The sequence below is a fragment of the Leopardus geoffroyi genome, chromosome D1, assembly GCF_018350155.1.
Source record: "Leopardus geoffroyi isolate Oge1 chromosome D1, O.geoffroyi_Oge1_pat1.0, whole genome shotgun sequence".
NCBI classification, from domain to species: Eukaryota; Metazoa; Chordata; class Mammalia; order Carnivora; family Felidae; genus Leopardus; species Leopardus geoffroyi.
Window position 1 is genome coordinate 8357870 of NC_059329.1, and position 27374 is coordinate 8385243.

Here is a 27374-nt window from a genome sequence, read left to right on the forward strand (position 1 = left end):
ACTTACTGCCTTTGTTTTCTTCTAGGAGTTTTATGGTTTCAGGTCTTAAATTTAGGTCCTTCATCCATTTTGAGTTTATTTTTTGTGTAAAGAAATATTTACTTTGGGAATATTTTATTTAGAAGTATGAATTTTGGAGTAAGAAAGTGGTCCAATTTCCTTCTTTTGCAGGTAGCCATCCAGTTTTCCCAGCACTATTTATTGAATGGACTGTCTTTTCCCCATTGTATATTCTCTCCTTTGTTATAAATCAACTGACCATGTAGATGTAGGTTTGTTTCTGGGATCTCTAGCCTATTAAATTGATCTGTTTATGGGCCAGTATTATACTGTTTTGATTCATAGAGCCTTGCGGTATGTCTTGAAATCTGGGCTTGTGATATTTCCAGCTGTTCTTCTTTCTCAAGATTGCTTTGGCTACTCAGATTCTTTGGTGGTTCTTTACGCATTTTAGTATTATTCTACTTTTGTGAACAATGCTACTGGTGTTTGATAGGCCTTGCATGGAATCTATGGATTGCTTTGGATAGAATGGACATGTTAGCAATATTCTTCAAATCCATGAACTTGGTGTATCTTTCCATTTGAGTCATCCTTAATTTTTTTTTTTTTTTTTTAATCAACCTCTTCTAGTTTTGTGAGCATAGGTCTTTCACCTTCTTGGTTAAATTTGTTCCAAGGCATTTTACTCTTTTTGGTGCAGTTGTACATGGAATTGTTTTCTTAAATTCTCTTTCTTCCCCTTTGTTTTTAGTGCATAGAAATGCAACATATTTCTGTGTATTAATTTTGTGTCCTGCAACATTACTAAAATTAGCAGTTCTAGTAGTTTTTGGTGCAGTCTTTAGGATTTTCTATGGAGAGTACTAAGTCATCTGCAAAAAGTGATAGTGTTATTTCTTCCTTACCAGTTTGAATGCCTTTTATTTCTTGTATTTGTCTGATTACTGTGTCTAGAACTTTGAGTACTATGTTAAATAAAAGTTGATGAGAGTGGACATCACTCTCTTCTTCCTGATTTTAAAGGAAAATATTTCAGTTTTTCACCATTGAATATGATGTTAGCTTTGGGTTTGTCATATTCAGCCTTTACTATGTTGAGGTATGTTCCCTCTGTACCCATTTTGTTGAGAATTTTTATCATGAATGGATATTGTATTTTATCAAATTGCTTTTTCTGCATTTATTGAGAATATCATGTGATTTTTATTCTTCCTCTTGTTAATATGATATATCATGCTGATTGATTGCAAATATTGGACTACATTGGCATCCCTGGAATAAACCCCACTTGATTATGATGAATGATTTTTTTTAATGTATTTGTTAATTCGGTTTGATTATATTTTGTTGACAATTTTTGCATCTGTGTTCGCGAGAGGTATTGGCTTATAGTTTTCTTATTTTGTAGAGTCTTTGTCTGGTTTTGGTATCGGGGTAATGCTGGCTTCATAGAACAAATTTGGAAGTTTACCTTCCTCTTCTATTTTTTTGGAAGAGTTGAAAAGAGTAAGTATTGACTCTTCTTTAATGTTTAGTAAAATTTACCTGTGAAACTATCTGGTCCTAGACATTTGTTTGTTGGGAGTTTTTTGATTATTGATTCAATTTCATTAATAGAATCAGTCTGTTCATTGTTTCTTTTCCTTCCTGATTCAGTCTTGGAAGATTGTATGTTTCCAGGAATTTATCCATTTTTCTTGGTTATCCAGTTTGTCGGTGTATAATATTTTATGATATTTTTTTATAAACCTTTCTATTTCTGTGGTGTTCATTCTTACTTCTTTTCATTTCTCATTTTATTTCTTCGTGTCCTCTTTTTTTCTTGATCAGTGTCCCTAAAGATTTATCAGTTTTGTTTATCTTGTCAAAGAACTTATCTCTTAGTTCCATTGATTTTTCTCTTGTTTTTTTTTTGGTCTCTGTTTCATTTATATCTGCTATAATCTTTCTTCTTCCTTTTCTTCTTCTAGCTGTGGGTTTTATTCTTCTTTTTCTAGTTTTTTAGGTGTAAAGTTAGGTTATTTGATATTTTTCTTGTTTCTTGATAGAGGCCTGTACCATTACAAACTTGCCTCTTACAACTGCTGTTGCTGTGTCCCAAAGATTTTGGGCCATTTGTCTTCATTTTTATTTGTTTCCATATATTTTTTAATTTCCTCTTTGATATTTCAGTTGACCCATTCATTGTTTAGTAGCACGTTTTTTAGTCTCCATGCATTCTTGTTCTTTCCAGATTTTTTCTATAATGGATTTCTAGTTTTATGCAGTTGTGGTCAAAAAAGATGCTTGATACGATTTCAGTCTCAAATTTATTGAAACTTGCTTTGTGGCCTATCATGGTATCTGTTCTGGAGAGTGTTACATGTACACTTTTAAAAATTGTGTATTCTGCTCTTTTGGGAGGAAATGTTTTCTATCTGTTAGGTCCATCTGGTCTGATGTGTCATTCAAAGTCAGTACTTCCTTGTTGATTTTCTGTCTGGGTAATTTGTCCATTCATGTAAGTGGAGTGTTAAAGTCTGTTATTAGTGTATTACTGTCATTTTCTCCCTTTATGTCTATTAATATTTGCTTTGTGTATTTAGGTTCTCCTATGTTGAGAACATAGATATTTATAATTGTTATATCCTCTTATTGGGTTGATCCCTTTATCATCATGTAGTGTCCTTTGTCTCTTGCTACAGTCTTTGTTTTAAAGTCTTACTGTGTCTGATGGAAGTATTGCTACCCCTGCTTTTTGGGGGGCTCCCATTTGCATGGTATGTTTTTCTACCCCTTCACTTTCAGTTTGTATGTGTCTCTAGGTCTAAAGTGAGTCTCTTATAGGCGGCTTAGAGAATGGTCTTGTTTATCATTCAGTCACCCTATGTCTTTTGATTGGAGCATTTGGTCCATTTATATTTAAAGTAATTATTGACAGCTGTGTACTTATTGCCATTTTCGTTGTTGTTTTCTGGGTGTTTTGTTTTTTTGCTTTTTGTTTGTTTGTTTTAGTTCTTCTCTGTTCTTTTTCTCTCTTCCCTTGTGGTTTGATAGCTTTCTTTAGTGTGCTTAGATTCCTTTCTCTTTATTATTTGCATATCTCTTATACATTTTTGATTTGTGGTTATCATTGGGTTGATATATAACATCTTATGTGTATAACAGACTATGTAAGTTGATGGTTACTTCAGTTGGAACATATTTTAAAAGCACTAAAATTTTATTCCCCCCACCATGTTTTATATATAGATTTCATATTTTCCAACTTTTTTTGTATATCCCTTGACTAATTTATGTGAGTATAAGTGATTTTACTGTACTTTATATTTGCTTTTACCTGTGAAGTTTCCTTCCATAATTTTCTTCTAGTTATGGCCTTTTCTTTTCACTTTTAAAGGATTCCCTCTAATATTTCCTGTAAGGCTGGTTCAGTGGTAATGGTCTTTAATTTTTGTTTATCTGGGAAACTATTTCTCTTCTTACTCTGGATGATCTTGCTGGGTAGAGTATTCATGGTTGTGGCGTTTTTTTTCTTTCTTTCAGCACTTTGAAACATACCATGCCACTCCTGCCGAATTTTATCCAAAACTTTATCTCGCCTGTAAAGTTTCTGCCCCCAAATCAGCAGATAGCCATAAGGGATTTCCCTTGTATGTAGCTATTTTCTTTCTTCTTGCTGCTTTTTAAATTCCTCTTTAACACTACTTTTTGCCATTTTAATTATTATGGGTCTTGGTAAGGACCTTCTTGGGGGCCGTTTCTGCTTCCTGACCTGGATATCTGTTTCCTTCCCCAGATTAGGGAAGTTTTCAGCTGTTATTTCTTCTTATAAACTTTCTGCCTTCTGCTCTCTCTCTTCTCCTTCTGGGACTCCTCTAATGTGAATGATATTACTCTTGATGATGTTGTTGAATTCCCTTAACCTACTCTCATTTTTTTATTATTTTTTATTATTTATTATTATTATTATTTTTTTTTTTTTTTTTTGCTATTCAGCTTGGTTGCTGTCCATTACCCTGTCTTTCAGATCACTGATCTGTTCTTCAGTGTCCTCACATCTGCTATTTATTTTCTGTAGTGTGTGTTTTTCTTAGTTCTGTTATTGAATTCTTCAGTTCTGACAGGTTCCTGTTTCATATTTTCTATCTCTATTTCTATAAGTTCTCACAGTTCACTCTTTTCTCAAGTTAGTGAGTACCATTACTTTGAATTCTTTCTTAGGCATATTGCTTATCTCCATTTCCTTTTGCTCTTTTACTGTCTTGTTACTTGTCTTGTTCTTTAGCAGATATTTCTGTCTCCTCATTCTGTCGGACTCCGTATTTGTTTTCCTGCGTTAGGTAGGTTCTCTGGGTCTTCTCGTCTTGCAGTGGTCTCGTGTAGAAGAGGTTCTGTGTCCTGTGTTCCCCGTGTGGACTGCATGTTCCTTGCTGCCGTGGCTCATCTGGATGGCTTTCGACCCAGCAAGTGGCATTGACCCGCTTTGTCTAGTTTGGGCATACTGGGCAGGGTTTGGTCCCCATACTGTTAAGAGGCCTGAGGCCACTGCCGTGGTTGCTTGGTGGGCAAGCCAGCGGTCAGACTCGCTATCTGCAGTTAGCTTCTCTGCCACAGCCACGGGGCGTGCTCCCCGTGTGACAGAGGGGCTCTTGTTGGTGAGCGGAGCTGGCGATCAGACAAGGCGCGTGCCGTTGTCCTCTCTGCCACATCTACAGGTGCACTGAAGAGCAGGGCTTACCCCCCTCTGCCGCCAGCTACGGGGCTGGCCGGCTGGAGCTGTGGGCGCACCGGCGTGTGGGGTTACCTCCCTCCCGGGGACAGGGGTCACTTTGCAGTGGTGCCGGGCCCTCTGGGATTGCCTGCAGGGTGTGCTGGGACACAAGCTGCTTTGGAGGCCTGCCCGCCAGGGTGGGTGGATGAGACGGTGCAGGTCCGCAGGGGATGCCGGGGCAGGGTTTGTGGTGGTAGCGAGGTGGGTGTATAGTGGCTAGGGCTGGCTCCTGCAAGCCTCTGGCCGTCTGGACTGGGCATCAGAAATGGCACCTGTCAGCACGTTGGCCCCCGGAGAAATCCACAGTTCTCTCCCCCTCTCTCACACGTTCTCAGATTAGCCAATAAATCTCTTCCGTGTATACCATAGGCGCTTTTCAAACTGCTGCTACTGTGCTGTGCCTCGGGGGGGGGGGGGGGGGGGGGGAGGGGGGTGATTTTGCTCCTCTGGCTCTTGATGGGCGGGGACTCGCTTTCCTCTTGCCCTCTGGCTCTACTGGCATTAAGCCCACTGATGTTTGTGGTTCCCCAAGTTGAGCCCTGCTGATTTTTAAAGCTCCTGAAGTTAAGCCCCACTGGTTTTCAAAGCCAGATGTGGGTGGGCTCATCTTCCCAGGACAGGTCCCCTGGGGCCATGGGCACCTGGCGTGGGGCCACGTTGTCGTCTTCTCCCCACTTACGATTCCCTCCCACTTGTGGGTGTTCCCACCAGAGGTTAGGTTCCCAACCGGGGCTCCACCCCTCCCACCCTTTTCAATGTAGCCCCCTTCCTAAGACTACATGTAAAAGGTCTGTTCTGCCAGTCTGGGGGTCATTTTCAGAATTAGTTATATGCGTGTAGCCGTTGGTGTATCCATGGGACAAGGTGAGCTCAGGGTCCTCCAAACCGTCTTCCCGACCCTAAGAGGGAGAGAGAGGAGAGGAGAGGGAGAGCGAGCGAGAGAGGGGAGAGAGGGGAGATCCCCCCCGCCCCGCTCTCGCTCTCCCCACCCCCCCAGTCCTTGAGTTCTTCAGCAGGCTTCCGTGACCTGGTCACCTGATGACTTCGTTAAAATTAACTATATCTCCACATTTTGCTTTAGTTTCTATCCGTGATGTGAGTAGTGAACAACAAGAAAAAAAACCAGACCGTCATCAGTCCCCCACATGATGATGTAGTACAGATTCTCCTGTTGAATGGAATGAAAACGAGGCACACCAGCCTTTTCTTTCTGACATGAACGAATTATTGAAAATCCTCCCTGTCCCTTCCCCAGCATCATGGCAAGTCCTCTATCTTGGTCAGGGAACCAGGATTTCTGGGTTTAGATCAAATCTCCTGACTGGTAGGTAGCCTCTATTGGTGTATTTTTGTGCAGAGTATTAAGATAAATATTTTCTTTGCTGCTAATCTCAGGTAGACCACCTTTGGCCAGGAGGGTCCATGCTTGTATTGCCTCACTGATAATGACAAGGAGCCACCAAAAAAATTTACATAAGGGAAGAGTGGTATATGAAATTTGCCTTGAACAAGTTCACTCTGTAGAGAAGTTTAGAGAAGGATTTCAGCACTGAGACTGCAGAGAAGGGGACAGGATTATATTTGAAAATATATGCAAAGGTTAAATTATGGACAACTGGGAAAAAGGATGAACTAAGAATATTCATTGCTCTCGTACACTAATCAAAGGGCAGAGAGTGGAGACGTTAACCATTTCTGCCTCCACCCCCAAATAAGGCTTGTGATCGGAAGCAGCTGGTGTCAGTTAACAGGGATGTAGACAAGCTCTCCAGGTGAAACACTGAAGTCGTTTCCTTAAAGAGTGAACGGAAATCAGATACAGATTTGAGAGTCAGGGTGTGAGCAGAGAATATGTGTAAGTTGTGATAACTTTTCTTTACATCAAGACTAATGGGGTAAACCCAGGTATTTATAACCTACAAGCAGAGTTTAGTATTCTTGATACGTGTGATTTAGCTTCCGATCTTCTCAAACCACAAAGGCTTTCACGTATCTAATCTGGTTTGTGAGGTTTTGTGAACTTGAGAACTGGTTTCAGTTGTCAGTTTGAATACTGAAGGTCATTTTACCCAGCCTCTAAAATGTGCCTCCACTTATCTGGTGGATTCCTTGCCCTTGGGCCTGTTTGCCATTGAAGTACATCCCCCGATTAATAAAGTAAAATCCTCCTGGACACCTAGTGTAGGTGTTCAGTTTGCACTAACAGAGAGACTGCGAAATGCCAGAGTTCATTTGTATTTGGCTTTGGTTCTCAACACAAATCAAAATTCTGTGCCACGGACCTGTGTGGCTTTGAGCACTTGTAAGGTACCTAGTCCAAATTGAGATATTCTGTAAACATACAATACGTACCACATTTTGGAAAAGTATGCGAAACTTATTTAACTTCTGTGTTGGTTGTGTTAAAATGATCATTTTTGATAAGTCGAGTTAAATATTGCTAAAATTGTCTCAGCCGCCTTCTCCTTTTAAAATGTGCTATATCATGCCTTTTAAAATGATGTATATGGCTCACATTGTATCTCTACTAGATAGCCTCTCAGTGGAATGCTTTTTACGCCCCAGCTTAATCGGGGCTTACCTTTAATTAAAGGACAGCTTAATTTCCCCCTAAGTGAGTATCCTGGGTATTACTTACAGGCTAGCTGGCCGTGTCCCGTTTCTCTTACTGTTGTAAAGAACATCCTTAGAGACTACAAAAAGGATCGAAGAATCATGACTAGTTTTCTGTTTTTAATTCTATCAGTGTGGAATACGACAGAGACAAGTACTAGTTATATTCCACTGCATCTCTTTATAATCTTAAATCCACAGATGTGGTGGTCATCAGTCATGAGTTTTAATAGGCCAGTGGTCCATAAACTTTCCTGTTATCTGAGATGTGTTTAAACCGTAACCTAGCAATCAGCAACCTTAGTAATCCTGTTACCTGTGAATGAAGTTAATTAAAGATCACCTAAGCAGTGTTCCCAATGATAAGACATGGGAAATGTTACCCAATTACATGAAAAAGGAAAAAGTGATTAGGGTCTATGTTCCCTACTTTTGCTGAAATTGAAGACCTCTTTACATGTACTTAATAGATACGTTCTCTTCAGCACTTGGATTGAGATTAACGAGGTGTGCTTCCTGTTACGAATTTTGGCTTCAAATAATGGACCTCATAAAGTCAACACAGTCTTTCTCCTTCCCTTTTTCCTTACACTTCTCCATTCTCAAAACTCTGTTGGCCCCCCTGCCGTTAAATCTGTAACCAAGTGGAGGGTAATGATAAACTGTTTTACATTTCATATATTTCATCGTAATTTGGGCGTTGAATATTTTCCTTATTCCATCAGTGATTTTTCAGACTTGTATTTTCTTAAAAGCAGAGTAACCCTGCAAATCTTGCTGGAAGCCCATTTTCAAAACCGACAAAATCAGAGTTCCGTTTGAATTGAGCGGGATAGGCAGAGCTTTGTTTCCCACTTAAAAATCGTCTTCCCTGCTGCCTCGAAGGGTCTCTGAGCCACAGCGTGCAAGTTGGGCATTCAGTCTGGTGCACACCGATTAAGTACTCTCTAACAAGGGAGAGATGGTTAGAGATTACTAACAGTCTCTAACAATGTAGTTTCCGGTGGTACGTGCAGTATCCTCAAGAGCAGGTTTAGCTTCCAAGTGATCTTGGCCTATCGGAAAAAAGATCAGAGATCATAAACTTGAGCAGCTGTACGAGTGCCAGAATTGGCATCGGTCAGTCAGTCGTATGAACCTTCGGGATAAAAGAAAATTTTGGATTCCTGTGAGGCAGCACCTGGAATTAATTAGACATTCTCAGACAACATAAAATGTAATTAGACTCCAGAGTCCAGAGTGATAGAAAGCAAAACTTTCTCTTCTTTCCATATTCAAGGTTCTATCCAGCTCCACTCTTTTCTGCCTGCTTAAGGACCGTAGGATAGACGTGAGACACTCTTTTCCATAATCAGAAAACGATGAAAAAGATATGTTAGTGAAGAAAGTCTTAAAGCCATTTTTTAAAGAGTTCTTTAAAATTAAAATCTGTTTTCATATGTCCGGTATGGCCTATGTATGATCAGGGCCTAAAAATTGAGAAAAAAAAAAAATCAAGTAGTCAAATATTGGAAGAGCCCCTGACTATATTAATAATTTAGTGCTCGATATTTTTATTAGTTTTATCATATTACGATTATTCTGTCATTAACGTCCTGTGCACCCTGACTTCTTGCAACATAACTAAGTCTAAACTCCAAGGACTTAGTACAAAGGATTCAAATATGGTTTTCTAGTTTAAAGGGATACCTTTGGCTCTTACATGTTTCACTGTAGGCACTTGACTGACAAACCCTGCTAACTTGTATCCTTGCAGGGAGCTTGATATAATGACCCATGAAAGCCATAGGAGTTTTATAATCCTCCCTGGGCCTTCCAGTGGAGGGGAGAGCATACTTCTAGGTCATATATTAGACTTAAATAAAAAATGATATACAGAAGGTTATAAAAAAAGGCAAGTGTCCTTTTTTCAGTCCTCTGATTGATGAGCTTGATTACTTTTTGGTTTCTTTTGAAAACTCAGTGTGGTGATCTCTGTACATCAAATACATTTCCCTCAAAATCACAATTTACTGTTACTGGTGAGATTATTTTATCAGTTGCATTTTTCATTCCAAAGTAAGTGTTTTCCATTTTCTACAAATTAGGACTACAGGGACACGAGAGAGTAGAGGCACTGGTTTGTCGCCACCAGTGAGGTGACGAGGGCTCTCTATGCGCCTGGCGCCCTCCTGGGTGCCTTACGGACGCCGCCTTGTTCGTCTCCCACCCGCAGGGTACACAGGTTGACCTCCGTTTTAAACATTAGAAAATTGAGGTTCAGGGTGAGTCACCGCGGTCACACAGAAAAGTGGTAAAGATACCTGATCACTTGTCTCATCCCAAAGGTCGGTCATTTTCACCGTATTGGCCCACTCCCTCAGAGCCATCCCTGTTGAGCAGTCCTGGTATTATAACTGCTGTTGTTTCTGTTACAATAATTAGCTGTGCTACTTTATTACTAGTATGACCTTCTAGGTATTATTTTTATAATTAGATCAGTTATGGGAAGACTTGTTTAAGCAGGAAGAGCTTTCCTTTGATCCTGTAAGTCCTGTGCTTGCTACATCAATACCAAAACAAGAGAATAAAAATCACCTATTTTTTTATTGAAATATAGTTGCCATATGCTGTATTCGTTCCAGGTGTACAACATGGTGACCCCACAATTCTGTACGTTAGAAAAGGCTCCCCACAGTCAGTGTACTTATCATCTGTCACCATACAAAGTTATTGGGATATTACCAACTCTATTGCCTGTGTACTTTTTTCCCTGTGACTTATTTTATAGCTGGAAGTGTGTCTGTCTCGGTCCCCTTCACCTCTTTTGCCTTTTCCCGTAAATCTCTTCCCTCCGGTGATGGCCAGTGTGTTCTTTGCGCACAAAGAACGTGTCTGTCTGACTTATTTCACTTAGCATAATACCTTCTAGGTCCATCCGTGTTTTCATGAATGGCAAGGTCTTCTACGCTTTAAGGCTGAGGAATGTTCCATTGTATTATCTACCCCACATCTTCTTTATCCATTCTTCTGATGGACATTTAGGTTGCTTCCCTATTGTAAATAGGGCTGCAATAAACATAGGGGTTCATGTATCTTTTCGCATCGCTGTTTTCTTTTTCTTTGAGTAAATACCCAGGAGTGGAATCAGTAGACTGTATAGTACTTCTTTTGTAATTTTTTGAGGAACGTCTATACTGTTACCATAGTGGCCAGATTATGGCAATTTATAACTCCACCAACAGTGCTCGAGGGTTCTCAGTTCTCTGCTTCCTCACTAACACTTGTTCTTTCTTGCATTTTTGATACTAACATTTTTGAAACTAGCCATTGTGACCGGCTTGCGGTAATCCCTGATTGTGGTTTTGATTTCCCTGAGGGTTAGTGATGTGTTCAGCATCTTTTCATGTATCTCTTGGCCATCTTTATGTCTTATTTGGAAAAATATCTGCTTAGCTCCTCTGCCAATTTTTTTAATTGGATTATTTGTAGAGTTTTTCTTTTTGAGTTGTACAAGTTCTTTATGTATTTTAGATAGATATAAGATATATTCTTGTACACATAACTTCTCCCATTAGGTAGGTTGCCTTTTTATCTTGTTGATGGTTTCCTTCTCTTTGAAAAGGATTTTTTTTAATGTTTATTTTTGAGAGAGAGAGAGAGAGAGCACGAGTGGGAGAGAGACAGAGAGCGAGGGAGACAGAGAATCCGAAGCAGGATCCAGGCTCTGAGCTGTCAGCACAGAGCCCGACACGGGGCTCGAACCCACAAGCTGTGAGATCATGACCTGAGCCAAAATCAGATGCTTAACCGACTGACTCACCCAGGCACCCCCTGCAAAAGGTTTTTAGTTTGATGTAGTCCCAGCTGTTTATTTTGGGTTTGTTTCCCTTGCCTTGGAGACAAATGAGAAAAATATTGCTGAGGCCGATATCCAAGAGATTACTGCCTATGTTTTCTTCTAGTAGTTTTATGATTTGGGGATTTAAATTTAGGTCTTTAATCCATTTTGAATTTATTTTTGTGTACGGTGTTAGAAAGTGGTCCAGTTTTCCCAGCACCATTTCACCATTTACTGAAAAGTCTGTCTTTTCCTCCTTGTATATTCTTGCCCCCTTTGTTGTAGATCAATTGACCGTAGAAATGTGGGTTTGTTTCTGGGCTCTGAACTTTGTTCCAATGATCTATGTGTCTTTTTTTGTGGCACTACCATGCTATTGTGAGTACTATCGCTTTGTAACACATCTTCAAATCTGGCATTGGGACACCTGCAGCTTTGCTGTTCTTTCTCAACATTGCTTCAGTTATTCGGGGTCATTTACAGTTGTAGACAAATTTGAGGATTATTTTTCTAGTTCTATAAAAAAAATACTGGGATTGCATTGAACCTGAAGACTGCTTTGGGTAATATAGACATGTTAACAATATTTATTCCTTTATCCGTGTCTCACAGTTTTCAAAGTACAGATATTCCACCTCTGTGATTAAATTTCTCCCTAGGTATTGGGGCACCTGGGTGGCTCAGTTGGTTAAGCTTCCAACACTTGATTTCAGCTCAGATCATGACCTCACGGTTTGTGGGTTCACGCCCCGCATCGGGCTCTGTGCTGACAGCACGGAGCCTGCTTTGGATTCTCTTTCCCCCTCTTTGTCAAAAATAAACATGTAAAAGAAGATTTCTTCTTAAGTATTTAATTCCTTTTGAGGCAGTTGTAAATGGGATTGTTTTTTTGTTCTTTATTTATTTTTGAGAGAGACCTTGAGACAGAGTGCAAGTGGGGGAGAAACAGAGAGGGAGGCATAGAATCCGAGGCAGGATCCAGGCTTTGAGCTGTCAGCACAGAGCCCGACGCAGGGCTCGAATTCACAAACCATGAGGTCATGACCTGAGCCGGAGTTGGACACTCAACCGACTGAGCCCCCCAGGCGCCCCAAGTGGGACTGTTTTCTTAATTTCTCTTTCTGCTAGCTCGTTATTAATGTATAGAAATGGAGCTATTTTATATCATGCTACTTTACTGAACTCATTTATTAGTCTGATGGGTTTTTGATGAAGTCTTTAGGGTTTTCTGTATGTAATATCTTATCATCTATAAATAGTGACTGTTACTTCTTCCTTACCAATTTGGATGTTTTTTGTTTTTGTTTTCTTTTGTTTTTGATTTTTTTGTTTTTGTCTAATTGCTTTAGCTAGGACTCCCAATACTATGTTGAATTAAAGTGGTGAGGGAGTGGACATCCTTGCCTTATTCCTGATCTTAAAGGGAAAGTTTTTTGTTTTTTTTCTTTACCATTGAGTATGATGTTAGCTGTGGGTCTGTCACAGATGGCCTTTATTATATTGAGGTATGTTCCCTCTGCACCCGCTTTGTTAAGAGTTATCATGAACAGATGTGTATTTTGCCAAACGCTTTTTCTACATCTATTGAGATGATTGTGTGGTTTTTCTTTCCTTCGTTTTGCTAATGGGGCAAATCATCCAGCCTTGCTTCCCTGGAATAAATTGAGGTGAATGATCCTTTTAATGTATTATTGAATTGTTTGTTGATAATTAATTGAGGATTTTTGCATCTCTGTTCAGCAAGGATATTGTTCTGTAATTGTCTTTTTTTTTTTCTTTTTTCTTTTTTTTCTTTTTGTCTCTTTCTTTTTTCTTTTTTCTGGCTTTGGCATCAGGGTCATGCTGGCCTTGGCAGAATAAATTATGCTAGCTTGTTTAAAACACTATTATTGTTTCAGTAACTGGGAATGATAAGGGATCGGGTTGCAGTTGTCCAGGTGGGATTCAGGAGCCCACGGTTTGTCAGGTGACTCTGTCTTTCCCATGATCCTTTGGTTCTGCTTTCTCCCGTGTAACTGTCACTCTCAGACTCTTTCTGTAACAGCCCCACAAGCTACTTGTCCTTTCCTCATCCTTAAAAGAAGAAATAGGTGATGGTCTTTTCCTCAGAGCTCCAGAGAAAATACTGAAAATTCTCACTGGCCTAACTTGTGTCCTGGGTCTATTCCTAAATCCGTCAGTGTGACAGCAAACACTGGTCCTCAACTTGGGGAGCTTCTGTCTTGGGCCTTCGTCCCGGGTAGGGAGAGGGAGAGAAGGGTGCAGGAATTGGGTCAGGTAAGAGTGGCTAGAAGCCCATCCTTAAATGAAAAGACCATTAGCCAATCAGGAATAACAAGCCAACACCTGGATGTACCTCATTTACTGGGTATTAAAAATAGCAAAACTGTATCTTACTAACAATTTTAGTTGATGTTTAATGTGAATGAAAAACAGGTTTTCTCAGCTCTCTTGTTTCAGTAGTACTGTGGTATTTAACAATTAGTGAGACCATATACAAATGTAAAAAAAAATGGGGGTGGGGGGTAAAAGCAGATGTGCTTGTCTTGTTCTGATCTTAGAGGAAAAGCTATTAGCTTTTCACCATTGAGTATGATGTTAGCTGTGGGTTTGCCATATGTGGCCTTTACTACATTGAGGTATGTTCCCACTATACCCATTTTATTGAGAGTTTTTATCACAAACGGGGATACTGAATTTTGGCAAATGCTTTTTCTGCATCTGTTGAGATGATCATGTGGTTTGTCTTCCTCTTTTTGTTAATGTGGTGTATGACACTGATGGATTTGTGGGTATTGAACCGTCCTTGTATCCATAGAATAATTCCCACTCGATCATGATGGATGATCCTTTTAACTTATATTTGAATTCTGTTTATATTTGGATGATGATTTTCACATCTATTTTCATTAGGGATACTGGTCTATTTTTTTTTCTTTTGCGGTGTCCTGATCTAGTTTAAGATTAGGGTAATGCTGACCTCATAGAATGTATTTGGAAGCATCCCTTATCAGTTTTTTGTAAGAGGGATTTACTGTTCTTTATGTGTTTGTTAGCATTTATCTGTGAAGCCATATGTTCCTGGACTTTTGTTTTTTGACGGTTTTTTGATCACTAAGTTTCATTACAGTAATCAGTGTGTTCAGATTTTATGTGTCTTCCTGATTCAGTCTTAGAAGATTGTATGTTTCTAAGAATTGATCCATTTCTTCTAGGTTACCCATTTTCTTGGCATGTCATTTTCCAGAGTAATTTCCCATAATCCTTTGTATTCTGGTGATGTCAGGTGTAAACTCTCTTTTCTGATTTCATTCATGAGTCCTCTCTTATTTCTTGGTTAGCCTAGCTAAGGTTTTACCAATCTTATCTTTTTCAGAGAACCAGCTCTTAGCTTCACTGATCTTTCCTATTCTGTTTTAGTCTGTATTTCTGATCAGTATTGTTTCCTTCCTTCTTCTAGCTTTGGGTTTTATTTGTTCTTTTTTTTTTTTTTTTTTTAATGTTTATTTTTGAAAGAGAGAGAGAGAGAGAGACAGACACAGAATCCAAAGCAGGCTCCAGGCTCTGAGCTAACAGCTGTGGGGCTCAAACCCATGAGCTGTGAGAGCATGACCTGAGCTGAAGTCAGACATTTAACCAGCTGAGCCACCCAGGTATTCCTGTTTGTTCTAATTTCTTTAGGTATACGTTTAGATTTTTTATTTAAGACCTTTCTCATTTTTGTGATAGGCCTACATTGCTATAAACTTGACTCTTACAACTACTTTTACTGTATCTGAAAGATTTTGAACTGTAGTGTTTGCATTTTCGTTTGTCTCCAGGTATTTTTTTTAATTTTCTCTTTATTATTTAAAATTTTATTTTTAAGTAATCATTATTCCCAGGATGGGGCTCAAATTCACAATGCTGAGTTCAGCAGTCACGTGCTGTACCAACTAAGCCAGCCAGGTGCCCCTCTGGTTGTTTTTATAGTACTTCTCTGCTTTCTTGCTCTTTCCTTGTGATTGATGATTTTCTTTATGCTTCGGTTTCCTTATGCTTGGATTTCTCTTTGTGTGTATTTATTACAGGTTTTTGGTTTGTGACTATCATGAGATTGCTATATACTTAGGATGCTATATATGAAGCTGATGGTCACTTAAGTTCTAACACATTCTAAAACACTACATTTTTACTCCATGTTATGTTTATGTCCTATTTTACTTCAAGTGCCTTGTCTAATTTTTGTAGATATAATTTTACTACTTTTAATCTTTGTACTAGCTTTGTAAGTGATTGGTCTGCTACCATTAAGTTTCCTTTTACCAGTGAAGTTTTTTCTTAATTTGCTTCTAGTTAGGGCCTTTTCTTTTCACTTAAGGAGTCCCTTTAATATTTCTTTTCAGACTGGTTTAGTGGTGATGCACTCCTCTAACTTTTCTTTGTGCAGGGAAACTCTTTTGCCTTCAATTCTGATCTCCTTGGGTTCATCTTGTTTAGGGCTCTTTATGCTTCCTGGAACCCGGAGGTCTGTTTCCTTTCCCAGGTTAGGGAAGTTTTCACGTCTTCTTTCTTGTAAATTTTCTACCCCTTTCTCATCTTCTGGGACCCCTATAATGCAAACATTAGTGTATTTGACGTCCCAGAGATTCCTTAACCTCTCCTCATTTTTTCAAATTTTTACTCTTCAGCTTGGGTGCTTTGCATTGCCTTGTCTACCAGCTCGCCGATCTGTTCTTGTGCATCCTCTAATCTGCTGTTGATTCCCTTTGGTATGTTTTTCATTAAGTCACTGTATTTGTCAGCTTTGACTGGTTCTTTTTTTGTATTTTCCCTTTGTGGAAGTTCTCATTGAGTTCATGTATTTTTAGGACTGTCATCCATTGAGCGTCTTTAGGACCATTACTTTGAACTGTTTATCAGGTAGATAGGTTATCTCCATTTTGTCTATTTCCTTGCCTGGGGTTTGCCTTTTTCTTGCTTTTGGATCACATTCCTCCATCTCCTTTGTCTGACCGTGTGTGTTACTATGTGTTAGGTCAGCTACATCTCCTGGCCTCGTGTACGAAGCAGTGCACCCTCCTGCTGTGGCTGGGCACAACTCCTCTGGATGCTACGGTGAGCGGAACTGCCTTTCAGCCCAGCTGTCTGCAAAGACTACCAGCGCCACTGCTGTGGGCACATGATCAGTAGGGCTTGTCCTTGGTGCCTCTGACTGAGAGGTCTGGCTGCAGTGTAGGTGCACTGGTTGGGGGGGCTAAGTGCCCCATCCCCGGGGGAAAAACTGCTATGGAGAGGTGCCGGTCCTGACCAGGGCTATCCATTGGGTGGGGTGAGTCCTCAGGGGAATGTCCGGGCAGGAAGAGTAGGGCTGGCAAGGTAGGTGCGGTGTCCGACTTGGTTCCTGCAAGCACTGGGCCAGCTAGAGTGAAGGAGAGCAAGGAGACCGGTGCCCAGAGCACCTTCAGATCCCTGCCCCTTACGTACACCTCCCAAATTAGTAACCCTTCGCATGTATCCCAGGCACTTTGCAACCTGCTGCTTCTCTGCTGTGTCCTGGGCTAAGAAATACCGCATGCTGACATTTTAAGGGAGGAGACACGATTTACTACAGCCCTCGAGCGCCCCCCCCACCCCCACCCACCAGAGTGAAGCCCCACCAGTTTTCAAAGCCTGACGTTCTGGTGGCCTGACTTCTCAGTGCAGGGTCCCAGGGCCAGGTATGCCCTCCTTGGTCGCCTCCCTCCTCAGGGAATAACTGCTCCTGTGGTCCCCTCCCACTGGGGGGTTGCCGCCACACTAGGGTGTCTTTCCCCATGCCCGCCTGCTGTGTTGGTCTCCACAAAGTGGAGGGGTTGTGTCGGTGCCTCCCGGGAGGGGAACGTGCTCAGGATCCTCGCTCGTGCTGCGCCTTCCTCGTCCTCCTCCCTGCAGCCTTCTTTACAGGCAACACAAATAACATGTGAATGCAAAACAAACACTCAAACTATAGCAGAATCAATGTGGAAGAGATAAGATAATGAAAAAGGGACTCATTTGTTTTCCTTTCAGTGCCATCAAAAGAATTGCAAAGCAGTCCCTTTTAATAGATCCCTCATTCCACTTTTAGATTTCTGTGTTTTTCAGTTAATCCTCCTGTCTACCACTGATGACAAGTTAGAATCCTAAACTTTTGTTTTTTAATGTTTGTTTATTTTGAGAGAGAGCATGAGCAGGGGAGTGGCAGAGAGGGAGAGAGAGGATCTCAAGCAGGCTCCACACTGTCAGCGCAGAGCCCAATGCAGGGCTAAAACTCAAAAACCGTGAGATCATGACCTGAGCTGAAATCAAGAGTCAGACACTTAACCGACTGAGCCACCCAGGCGCCCCTAGAAGTTAGAATTCTAAAGTAACCCTTCCTATCCTTTGGTTAACCCAGTTAATGATATGTGCATATATAACTTGAGAAATAATATAGGACATTCTATTTCCTGCATATTGCTGATGGAATGGTTGGCCCATTAGCCCCCTCTTCTCAGTCTTGTTTTGTGGCAAACTACATTACAATACGTAGTGCCCTGAATTTTTCTATTACAAAGTATGCCTTTATAGCCCTTTAATCATCAGAGGTGACTAATCTAAAGACACATCCAGAAGTATACTTTAATTCTCCATTGGGAAGCGTATGTGGTGGTGTTACATAGCAAGTCATGTTATTTTGAGTGTTTATGGAATTGTCCTGTTGAAGACCAAACTGTGTACTTTTCAAATTTGTTACAGAGGTACATATGAATAAAGATAGTTCTGTTAGATACGGAGACCATGAATTTACGAGTGAAAAGTTAGGACAGTGCCAGTCTTAGGAAGAATACGCCAAGATGATCTGCATCTATTTTAGCTCCCCTTGGGTTCCAGGGTCCAGTTCACAGGGGGTTGCTCATGTCTATGAGTCAGAGTCCCTCCACAGAAGTCTCTGGGCCTCTGTCACCTGGGCCCGAACTTAGTATCCTTCTCTGCTGTTGGGTCTGCAAAGTGATCTCTACAGTGAATTACACGAAGCTGTTGGGGAAGTTGCAGTGACTAAGAAATCTGCGGCTTGTGGCTTATTAAATTGAGGCTCAGTAGTTGCCACTGATGTTACAAAGCCTGTCTTCTTCAAACTCTGCCCACGGCCTGGCAGACACTCCACAAGTATCTACTAAGTCAGGTGCCTGGTCTCTCGGGGGCTTCCAACTTCCAAAATACTCTGCCTGTAGTACAGAACATGGCAGCCCTTAATACTATACAGCAGGTCTCTTCCCCACAGATTAGTGGTGTTGGGGGACACCAGAGGGACACGTGCTGCTCAGGATCCTCACAGGTGAAAGAGCAAGTGGACAGGTGTCTAGGTATACCCACCATGGTGTGTGTTTCTGGGCCTGGGTGAAACAGGAAAAGTCCATACAAATTGCAGGCACGAGCAAGGACAGGGAAAGGTTAAGGTTGGATGAAGACAGGTTTCTTTTCTATTTTTATTTTTTAATTTTTTTTTTTTTTGATTTACATCCAGATTAGTTAGCCTGTAGTCCAACAATGATTTCAGGAGTAGATTCCTTAATGCCCCTTACCCATTTAGCCCATCCCCCCTCCAGTAACCCTCTGTTTGTTCTCCATATTTGTCTCTTATGCTTTGTCCCCCTCCCTGTTTTTATATTATTTTTGCTTCCCTTATGTTCACCTGTTCTGTGTCTTAAAGTCCTCATATGAGTGAAGTCATATGATATTTGTCTTTCTCTAATTTGGCTTAGCATAATACCCCCTGGGTCCATCCACATAGTTGCAAATGGCAAGATTTTATTCTTTTTGATTGCTGAGTAATACTCCATTGTGTGTGTATGTATATATGTATGTATATATACATGTAGGTATGTATATGTGTATATACATATACATACACATACACCACATCTTCTTTATCCATTCATCCATCGATGAACATTTGGGCTCTTTCCATACTTTGGCTGTTGTTGATAGTGCTGCTGTAAACATTGGGGTGCATGTTCCCCTTTCAAACAGCATACCTGTATCCCTTGGATAAATGCCTAGTAGTTCAGTTGCTGGGTCATAGGGTAGTTCTATTTTCAATTTCTTTTGAGGAACCTCCATACTGTTTTCCAGAGTGGCTGCACCAACTTGCATTCCCACCAGCATTGCAAAAGAGATCCTCTCTCTCCACATCCTCGACAATATCTGTTGTTGCCTGAGTTGTTCATGTTAGCCATTCTGAGAGGTGTGAGGTGGTATTTCATTATGGTTTTGATCTGTATAACCCTGATGATGAGTGATGTGGAGCATTTTTTCATGTGTCAGTTGGCCATCTGGATGTCTTCTTTGGAGAAGTGTCTATTCGTGTCTTTCGCCCATTTCTTCACTGGATTATTTGTTTTCTGGGTGTTGAGTTTGATAAGTTCTTTATAGATTTCAGATACTAACCCTTTATCTGATATGTCATTTGCAAATAGCTTCTCCCATTTCATTCAATTGCCTTTTAGTTTGGCCGATTGTTTCCTTTGCTGTGCAGAAGCTTTTTATTTTGATGAGGTCCCAGTAGTTCATTTTTGCTTTTATTTCCCTTGCCTCTGGAGACGTGCTGAGTAAGAAGTTGCTGCGGCCAAGATCAAAGAGGTTTTTGCCCGCTTTCTCCTCGAGGGTCTTGATGGCTTCCTGTCTTATATTGAGGTCTTTCATCCATTTTGAGGTTTTTTTGTGTATGGTGTAAGAAAGTGGTCCAGGCTCATTCTTCTGCATGTCGCTGTCCAGTGTTCCCAGCACCACTTGCTGAAGAGACTGTCTTTATTCCATTGGATATTCTTTCCTGCTTTGTCAAAGATTAGTTGGCCATACGGTTGTGGGTCCGTTTCTGGGTTCTCTGTTCTGTTCCATTGACCTCTGTGTCTGATTTTCTGCCTCCACCTTTCTCCATCATTTCCCAACGCCAGTATGTGAGGAAGTGTATATATCCTTATCACCCAAGAACTTTGTCTCTTACCTGTGCCTGCATTTCAGTAACAAGGTAACAAAAAAAGCGAAGAGGGTTAAGGGTCTCTTCTGATCTGCCCCTGAATCCATGCCCATGGGTCTGGAAAATGCATCTGTGAATCACAGATGAAAACGGGTGCAAGACTCATCCGGCCGCAGCCCCACGGCTTCCCCCAGGTCACCTTTTCAGAAAGATTTCCAAGACTGCCACCAGCAGTGCCTCCCAGCAGGTGTGTGAGGCTTCAGGAACAGCCTGCATTGTCGGAGATGCCTGAGGCCAAGGCATTCGGTTGTGGGGGGGAGGGGGGGCTCATGTTTAGCCCCCGTCATTCCTGTTCCATGCATCAAGCAGAGCCGTGCAGGGTCACCACCCCAGGCAGGCAGCCAGTATCCGTCTTCCCGCAGAGGGCTGTAGGACTGAAGACCTGCTGTAGAGGACTTTGGTACATGTCTGCACGTATCTGCAGAGCAGGGGAAAGTAAGTGAAGGTGGAGAATGTCAGCCATGAAAAGGGCACCTAGGCTCTTCCCCTGTCTGATCCACCCAGCAGTGCTGGGTAACTTCTCAACGCCCTTGAGTCCTTGCAGCTCCGAAGGGAGAAGGCTGATCTTCCCCATGTTGAGATGAAAAGTTGCTTTGTATGGCTCTCTGGCCAGTTTCATCTTACTGTTTGGTAGCCTGACTCTTGTCTCCCCTTTCTTTCTAGTTATCAGGGCACCCGTTTGCCAGCCGGACACTTTCTCTTACCCCAGTTGGCAAGACTCCTTGTTCTTTCCTCTTCATCATTTCTGCTGCCCTGTGTTTTGCATGATGAATGTAGGGGATCTTGGAGGTAGAGTTCACATCAGAACATTTGGGTAAGGCCAGCAGGTTTCCTTCTTCCAGAGGGAAGTTATCCTCAGACCCTGAAGCCACTGGGAAGTATCCACCCAAAAAGTTGTCTCCTTCTTCTCAGTTCCAGACAAAGAGGGGAAAGGAGGAACAGCAGAGAAGGCTTTGAGAACTAGGAGAAAGGAGCCTTGGGTTTCTTATTCATTCTTTATGGCTGTCCCAGTTCATCTTTTCATTAATTCCATGATGTTCAGAGATACCAGTACTCCTTTTATTATTTTCAGGAAGGTTTTTCTAAAAATCCTTATAATATACCAATTTCTCTACTTCATCTGAGCCTATCTGTGGCCACCGCAAAGCAGGATTTTTATAAGCATGCTGATTCCAAACATGACAGAGTAAAAGAAGCCTTTTAAGAAAGACACCTGCTGGTAGGCCCCGGGTATTGGTGAATCGCCTGTGAACTCTGAGCCTGTATTACACGTTTTGCTCAGTAGTAATTCAGAATTTGCAGTAAGAGTTTCAAATTCTCCCTGGGAACCCAGTCGAACTGAGTCAAAAGGACACATTCTGTCAAACATTCGGGCTCTCTTACGTAATCACAGGTGGCCACAAATGTTCCAACAAATTCAGCATCACAAAGACTCACTTGAGGTGTGCCGTCTTTATTGCCAAATTGTTGAAACAAAAAAAAAAAAAAAATCAAGGCCCAATGGAATATGCCAATTCATAAATATAGAATTAGCTATTTTTATTACAGAGAAAATGCATGCAGACATAGCCCATAAATGACTACAGACTGTAATGAGTCTTCTCTATTTATATGGAATTAAAGCTTCAGTTCTTAAACATCATCCTACTTTCTTTTGGTAAACATTCAACAGATAGTTCATTTGCCCTAGTAGCTACATTGCCCTTGCTCTGACGTCCTGTTTTGCATATATTTTTTAATCAGGCTTACTCTGTTTTTCTAATTCCTTATCAGAACCTCCTACAGTCGCCCTTTCTATTGTATCCAGCACCTGTGATTAGTCACATCCTTCAACATGCCTCAGGAAGGTTACCTTAAGTTCAGTCTCCTGAAGCTCTCCTAGTCTGTACAAGTCCCATCTGCACTTGGGAACCACCGAGTAGTTCTCTGCTTGGGCTTTTAATAATTCTGGGGATGATTCTGGGCATTGGGGGCTGGGAGGTACTTCCAAGACAACAGCCACCATTCCAGGGATTTCATGGTTAGCGTTCATTTCTTTGATCCGATCAGGAGACGACCGGCTGAGAAAAGGGCCAGAGGCTGGGAGACCCACTGTTCACATCAGCACTTGGACTGCCTCTCCCTGCCCCCATGTGAGCTCTGATCTGGGTCAAGCATGAGAGCCAATTGCTAATTGCATTAAATATGATTTCACATGAGTGTGGGGTGTTACTATACCTGGAGATGGAACTACTGTGTTTTAGGAAAAGCACGCCTTCAACTTTACCAAGTATTGCCAAATTGTTCTCCTGAATAGTTGTACCAATTTACACTCCCACCTGTAATGTATGAGTTCCTACTTTCACACATCCTTGGCAACATCTGGTGTTTGCAGACTTTATTTTTTCCAATCTGATGGGTGTGAAGTGGTGTCTCATTTTGGGCTTTAATTTGCATTTCTTCACTATTGAGCATCTTTTCATATGTTCGTTGGTCATTTGGGTTTCCTCTTCTGTGAATTCACTGTTCATATCTTTTGCCCTAAAAAAATGGTTATTCTCAATGTATAGGAATACTTTACATAATCTGAGTCCTAGCTTTCTTTTTGGCTCTGTATGTTGCACATATCTTGTTCTAATCTATGGCCTGTTGATGCATATGCATTTTTGTTCACGCTTTTACATAAAAAGTCTTAGGTACTCAAGTTCATCCGTCTTCTCCTTGATAACGCACAGTTGTATGTCATCTTTAAGAAGTATTTCCCCATCCTAATGTCAGTGTATCCTGTAATTTCTTTCAAAGTTTTATAGTATTTTTCATATTTGAATCTTTGATCTACAGCTTATTTTTGTCTATGGTAAGAGCTAAAAAATACAATTTTATGGTTTCCATATAAACTCCCAGTTCTAGTGCCATTTGTTAAATGGTCCATCTTCAAATTAATTTCTAATGTCACTTATACACAAGTCTCACCTTCAGCTTGCTTTTCTGTTACATGTTTTTTTAATCTTTGCCCGTATCGATATAACCTTGATTGGATATCACTAGTTTTATGCTACATATTGATCGTTAGTGGGGAAGTTCCTCCCGTTTTGTTCTTTAATATTCTTGGCCTTTTTCTTCTCCCATAGCAATTTTAGGATGAGCTTCTCAAGTTCCCTAAAAATCCTTTGGAGGGCTTTTATTGGAATTTCAGTGAGCTTGCAGATTCATTTGAGAATTGTTGTCTACATAGAGTCTTGCCATCCACGAAAATGGTATATTGTTCCTTTCATTCATGTCTTCCCTTTGTTTGTTTTTAACATTTATTTTTGAGAGAGACAGAGCTTGAGCAGGGGAGGGGCAGAGAGAGAGGGAGACACAGAATCTGAAGCAGGCTCCTAGCTGTCAGCACACGACGCGGGGCTTGAACTCAAGAACCATGAGATCATCCCCTGAGCCCATGTCCGACACTTAACCGACCGAGCCACCCAGGCGCCCCCAGGTCTTGTCTTATGCCTTCATTATAGGCTTTCTCTCTTTGTTTTCTCTATAAAACTCTTGCCTCTCTTTTTCCTCCTTAGACTTTAGTTTTTGTTACTTTTACAAATGGGATTTTTGTTAATTAAAACTTTAAATTGGCTTGCTACTGTATAACAGTCCAAATTTTCTGACTACAACCTTGTATCTTCAGTGTAATAACATGTTGTAAAAGAATATTGTCTGTAGGATACAGCCCTGTCTGTGGAAATCTGTTCGGTGGCATAGTACATGGCCCATTTTATAAATCTTCCACATGGTCTTGAAAAGATTTTTCTCTTATTCTCTGCAGGGTCTTGTGCATGTCCATGAGATCAAGCTCGTCATGGATCCAGTCACCTATATTCTTACTCAATGTTTTCTGCTTCATCGTTCAATTACTATTTTTTCTTCTAGTAATCCGTTCATCATTTCCGTTACTCAGTTCACACTTAGGATAGCTTCCTATCCTAAATTCGTTTTTACTATTCGTTTTTGTGAATTCATTTTTACTAGTGTTTAATAACTTTTTTATCCCTCTGTTTTTATACATTAAAAGAGCTTTCCAAGTTTTCTTTAGTTTATGGTACAACTAAAAAAGCAGACAAGGATGTCCTTAGCTACAACTAACAGAAAACTTGACTACAGTTTCTTAAAATGGGGGAAGTATGTTTTGTGAAATAACAAGGTCCGAGAGATAGGTGCGTGTCTTTCTGCTCAGAAACCAGGCTTTCTTTACGTCCTTGTGCATCATTCACAGTGTGGTCCCCTCCCGCCTTGGGCCGGTCGGATGGCAACGGGGGTTGTGGGACAAGGAGAGGACGACAACCTTTACCATCAGGATTGCGGGGCCTGATACCCCTTGAAGCCTCTGGAGAATCTCTGTTCCGTGACTGTAAATGATTTGCTGTTGCCACACATTTTGTGAACATTCTTTAATTAGAAGATAGAATCTCCTATTTCTGCAGTAAAATGTGACCGTTTCCCTTCCCGAGTGAAGTCACCAGGGAGCAAGTGAGTAGAGCCAGAAGCAGTAAAATGCACAAGCTTCAGTAAACCAGGTGTCATTCGGGACTGGCAAAGTACAACACACTTAGATTTCAAAGCATTAATACAAAATAAAAATACGGTCAGTTTTTAGCGAGTGTTTGTATTTAGGAACGGTATATATAGTCTCTTAAGAGACGATCCCATTCTTTCCTATAGCTTTTCAAAAGACTGATTTCAGTATTTTCTATGAAACTCAACATCACTTTGTCCTTTGCTGGGGCACCGGCAGGACCATCGCGTAGCCCTTCTTACCTGGGAAATAGGACCTCAGGCTCCCCCTTCCTGTATCCCTTTCTCTGAAACTTTACTGCCTCTGATTCTGCCCCTAACCTTGCCCCAGCTCGGTTTTTGGAACATGGAGTATTAACACTGCAGTTTGCATCTCCAGCCTTCAGTATCTACAGAGCAGGTCGGTCTATCTCTGTTTTATCCTTAAAAGGATGATATAGATGGTTCTAGTACTTCCTCGGAGGAGTCTACGAGAATATATTAATACACCTAATGTTCAGTTTGTGCTAAAAATGAACAGAGCATTTACTTACCTTACTTGATTCACCCCCTCCTTACCACCAAGAAGTAAAGAATATTTGTCTCCATTATGGAGCTCAAGCTGCAAAAAAAAAAAAAAAACAAAAAAACAAAACAATCATTACATTCAAAGTTTTAAAAACTGTATCAAAGTTATTTTTGAATTATTAGATTAAAATGCACAGGCAGAGCCTGGTGCTAGATAAATATTTATTGAGTGACTGCACTTTTATTTGAGCATTTTCTTTTAGGCACTAAGACTGCTTAATCCAATTTTGAATGCCCTTTTGTCATCATTAAGCCTTGTCGGGCACAATAGTGTTAAACAGAAACCAGGTGTCTTTTCATTGAAGAACACGGGAAGTGTCTCTTGTAGGAGATTAAGCATTGTAAGCGTGATTTTCCGTTTATAGATATTATTCTGTGTGGCTTCTTTTTACATTTGACTGAAATTCTTGCGGTGGTGGTGAAGTCTTCTCTTTTTCCTGTCCTGATTTAAAAGAGCTTGTAACTTTCAGACTAGTTAACCTTTACAACTGACATTTAAAAACTTTTTTTTTGTTCTCCACCAATTAATCTCAATTTTCCTATTTCTTTCTCACAGATTTTCAGCTTTTCAGTTTACCTGAATGTTTCTCTGAGCTATACAACTCCATCTTAAATTTGAAATGCATTACTCTTGTCATTAGGGAATCATTTCTATTTACAAATTTGAATGAAGTTGTAAATTTAGATTTTGTTGTGTCTTAACGTGTTCTCAAATAATGTTTCAGCCATGGAAACAAAGAAGTCTTTTCCTGCCGGGGAATAAAATTGGCAGTGGATTGGTTTTTGGAAAGAGGCCACAAAGATATTACAGTTTTTGTTCCCGCTTGGAGGAAAGAGCAATCCCGACCTGATGCTCTTATCACAGGTAAGCCCCGTTTGCTGTTGGCTTGTAGCTTCCATACACACCTGTGCAGGTGTCGGGCACTATCAGGTGTTTCACTGAGATGCTCATCTGTTTCTGGTTCCTCAGTGCGTGTGACCGCCACACTCTCTTGGGTGACACCTCAGAGTTGCTGGTGAGTTTACAAGCTATCTGATTATGTTAAGAAAACAGCAATCCTTGCTCCATAGCCAGTTATCTGGGCTTGGGGTTTCGTTTTTAACTTGGAAGCTTTTTACTTCAAATTTTGTGAAATTTTTACCTTTAAAATTCTGGCTTTGCCACATACTTACCAGCCATCGACCGGGAGCATCATGCTGAATGAACATCTTTGGACCTCCGTTTTCTCATCCGCTGTATGAAATTAGTGCCTGGTCAAAACAGACCTGTCACACCCTGGAGGTATGCTCTCTGGGGTCAAGTAGAAGGAAACGACTTGATCTCAATAAAGTATCTGTATTTCGCACTGTTTTGTAATTTTTAAATGTGTGAGTTTCAGGCAAAAACTGTCAATGACTGTTGAACATTTTGCTCAAGTTAAGTGATTCTCTGTCCACGTACAACCCTTCTTGCCCCTCTCTTCACCTCCAACGTGAACAAAATCTAAAGAACCTGTGTGAAGAAAGCGACATTTTCAAATCAAAAACAAACGGAGACCACATACCTGAAGGGAAGATTAAAGACTCTAATTTTATCTGTAATCATGAAACCATTATTAAGCTAGCCTAAGAACAGATAGACAAGATGTGGAGGAGTCCAGAGCTGTGGAATTAGACCCTGCTCTGTATAAACTGTCACGGGAAGAAGGTGGCATAAATTCAACCAGGGGCACCAAGACATTGGATAACTCTTGGGGAAAATATACATATTTAGAGCCTTCTCTTATACCACGTGACAGTAAACTCCAGACAGTTGAAGAATTTTCACAACACAATCGTCTCCGAGTGGCTGGGAAGACCTTTCTAAATGTAACATTTTTAGAAGACATTAGGAAGGAAATGACACGTACTTGCATTAAAATTTAAACTTGCGTGTTTTGGGAAATCTTCTGAGTCAAATAAGAAAAGTTACCGTGTTTAACACATAAAGAACTTATGTCCTTAACACATCAAGAGCTCACACACATTGGTAAAATCAATGCAGAGCCCTCCCAGAAATGGTAATGTGGTGGGAACAGTCCGCT

At 40.8% G+C, this 27374-nt stretch overlaps 1 protein-coding gene across 5 annotated transcripts in view; it reads left to right on the plus strand.

Annotated features, from left to right (window-relative positions):
- Positions 1–27374, plus strand: part of ZC3H12C (zinc finger CCCH-type containing 12C) — an 84238-nt gene that overhangs the window by 42217 nt on the left and 14647 nt on the right. For all 5 annotated transcript variants that reach the window (XM_045482727.1, XM_045482724.1, XM_045482725.1 and 2 more), the window contains exon 3: positions 26037–26176. In XM_045482727.1, the coding sequence (XP_045338683.1) occupies positions 26037–26176 (140 nt within the window). The remainder of the gene's footprint in view (positions 1–26036; positions 26177–27374) is intronic.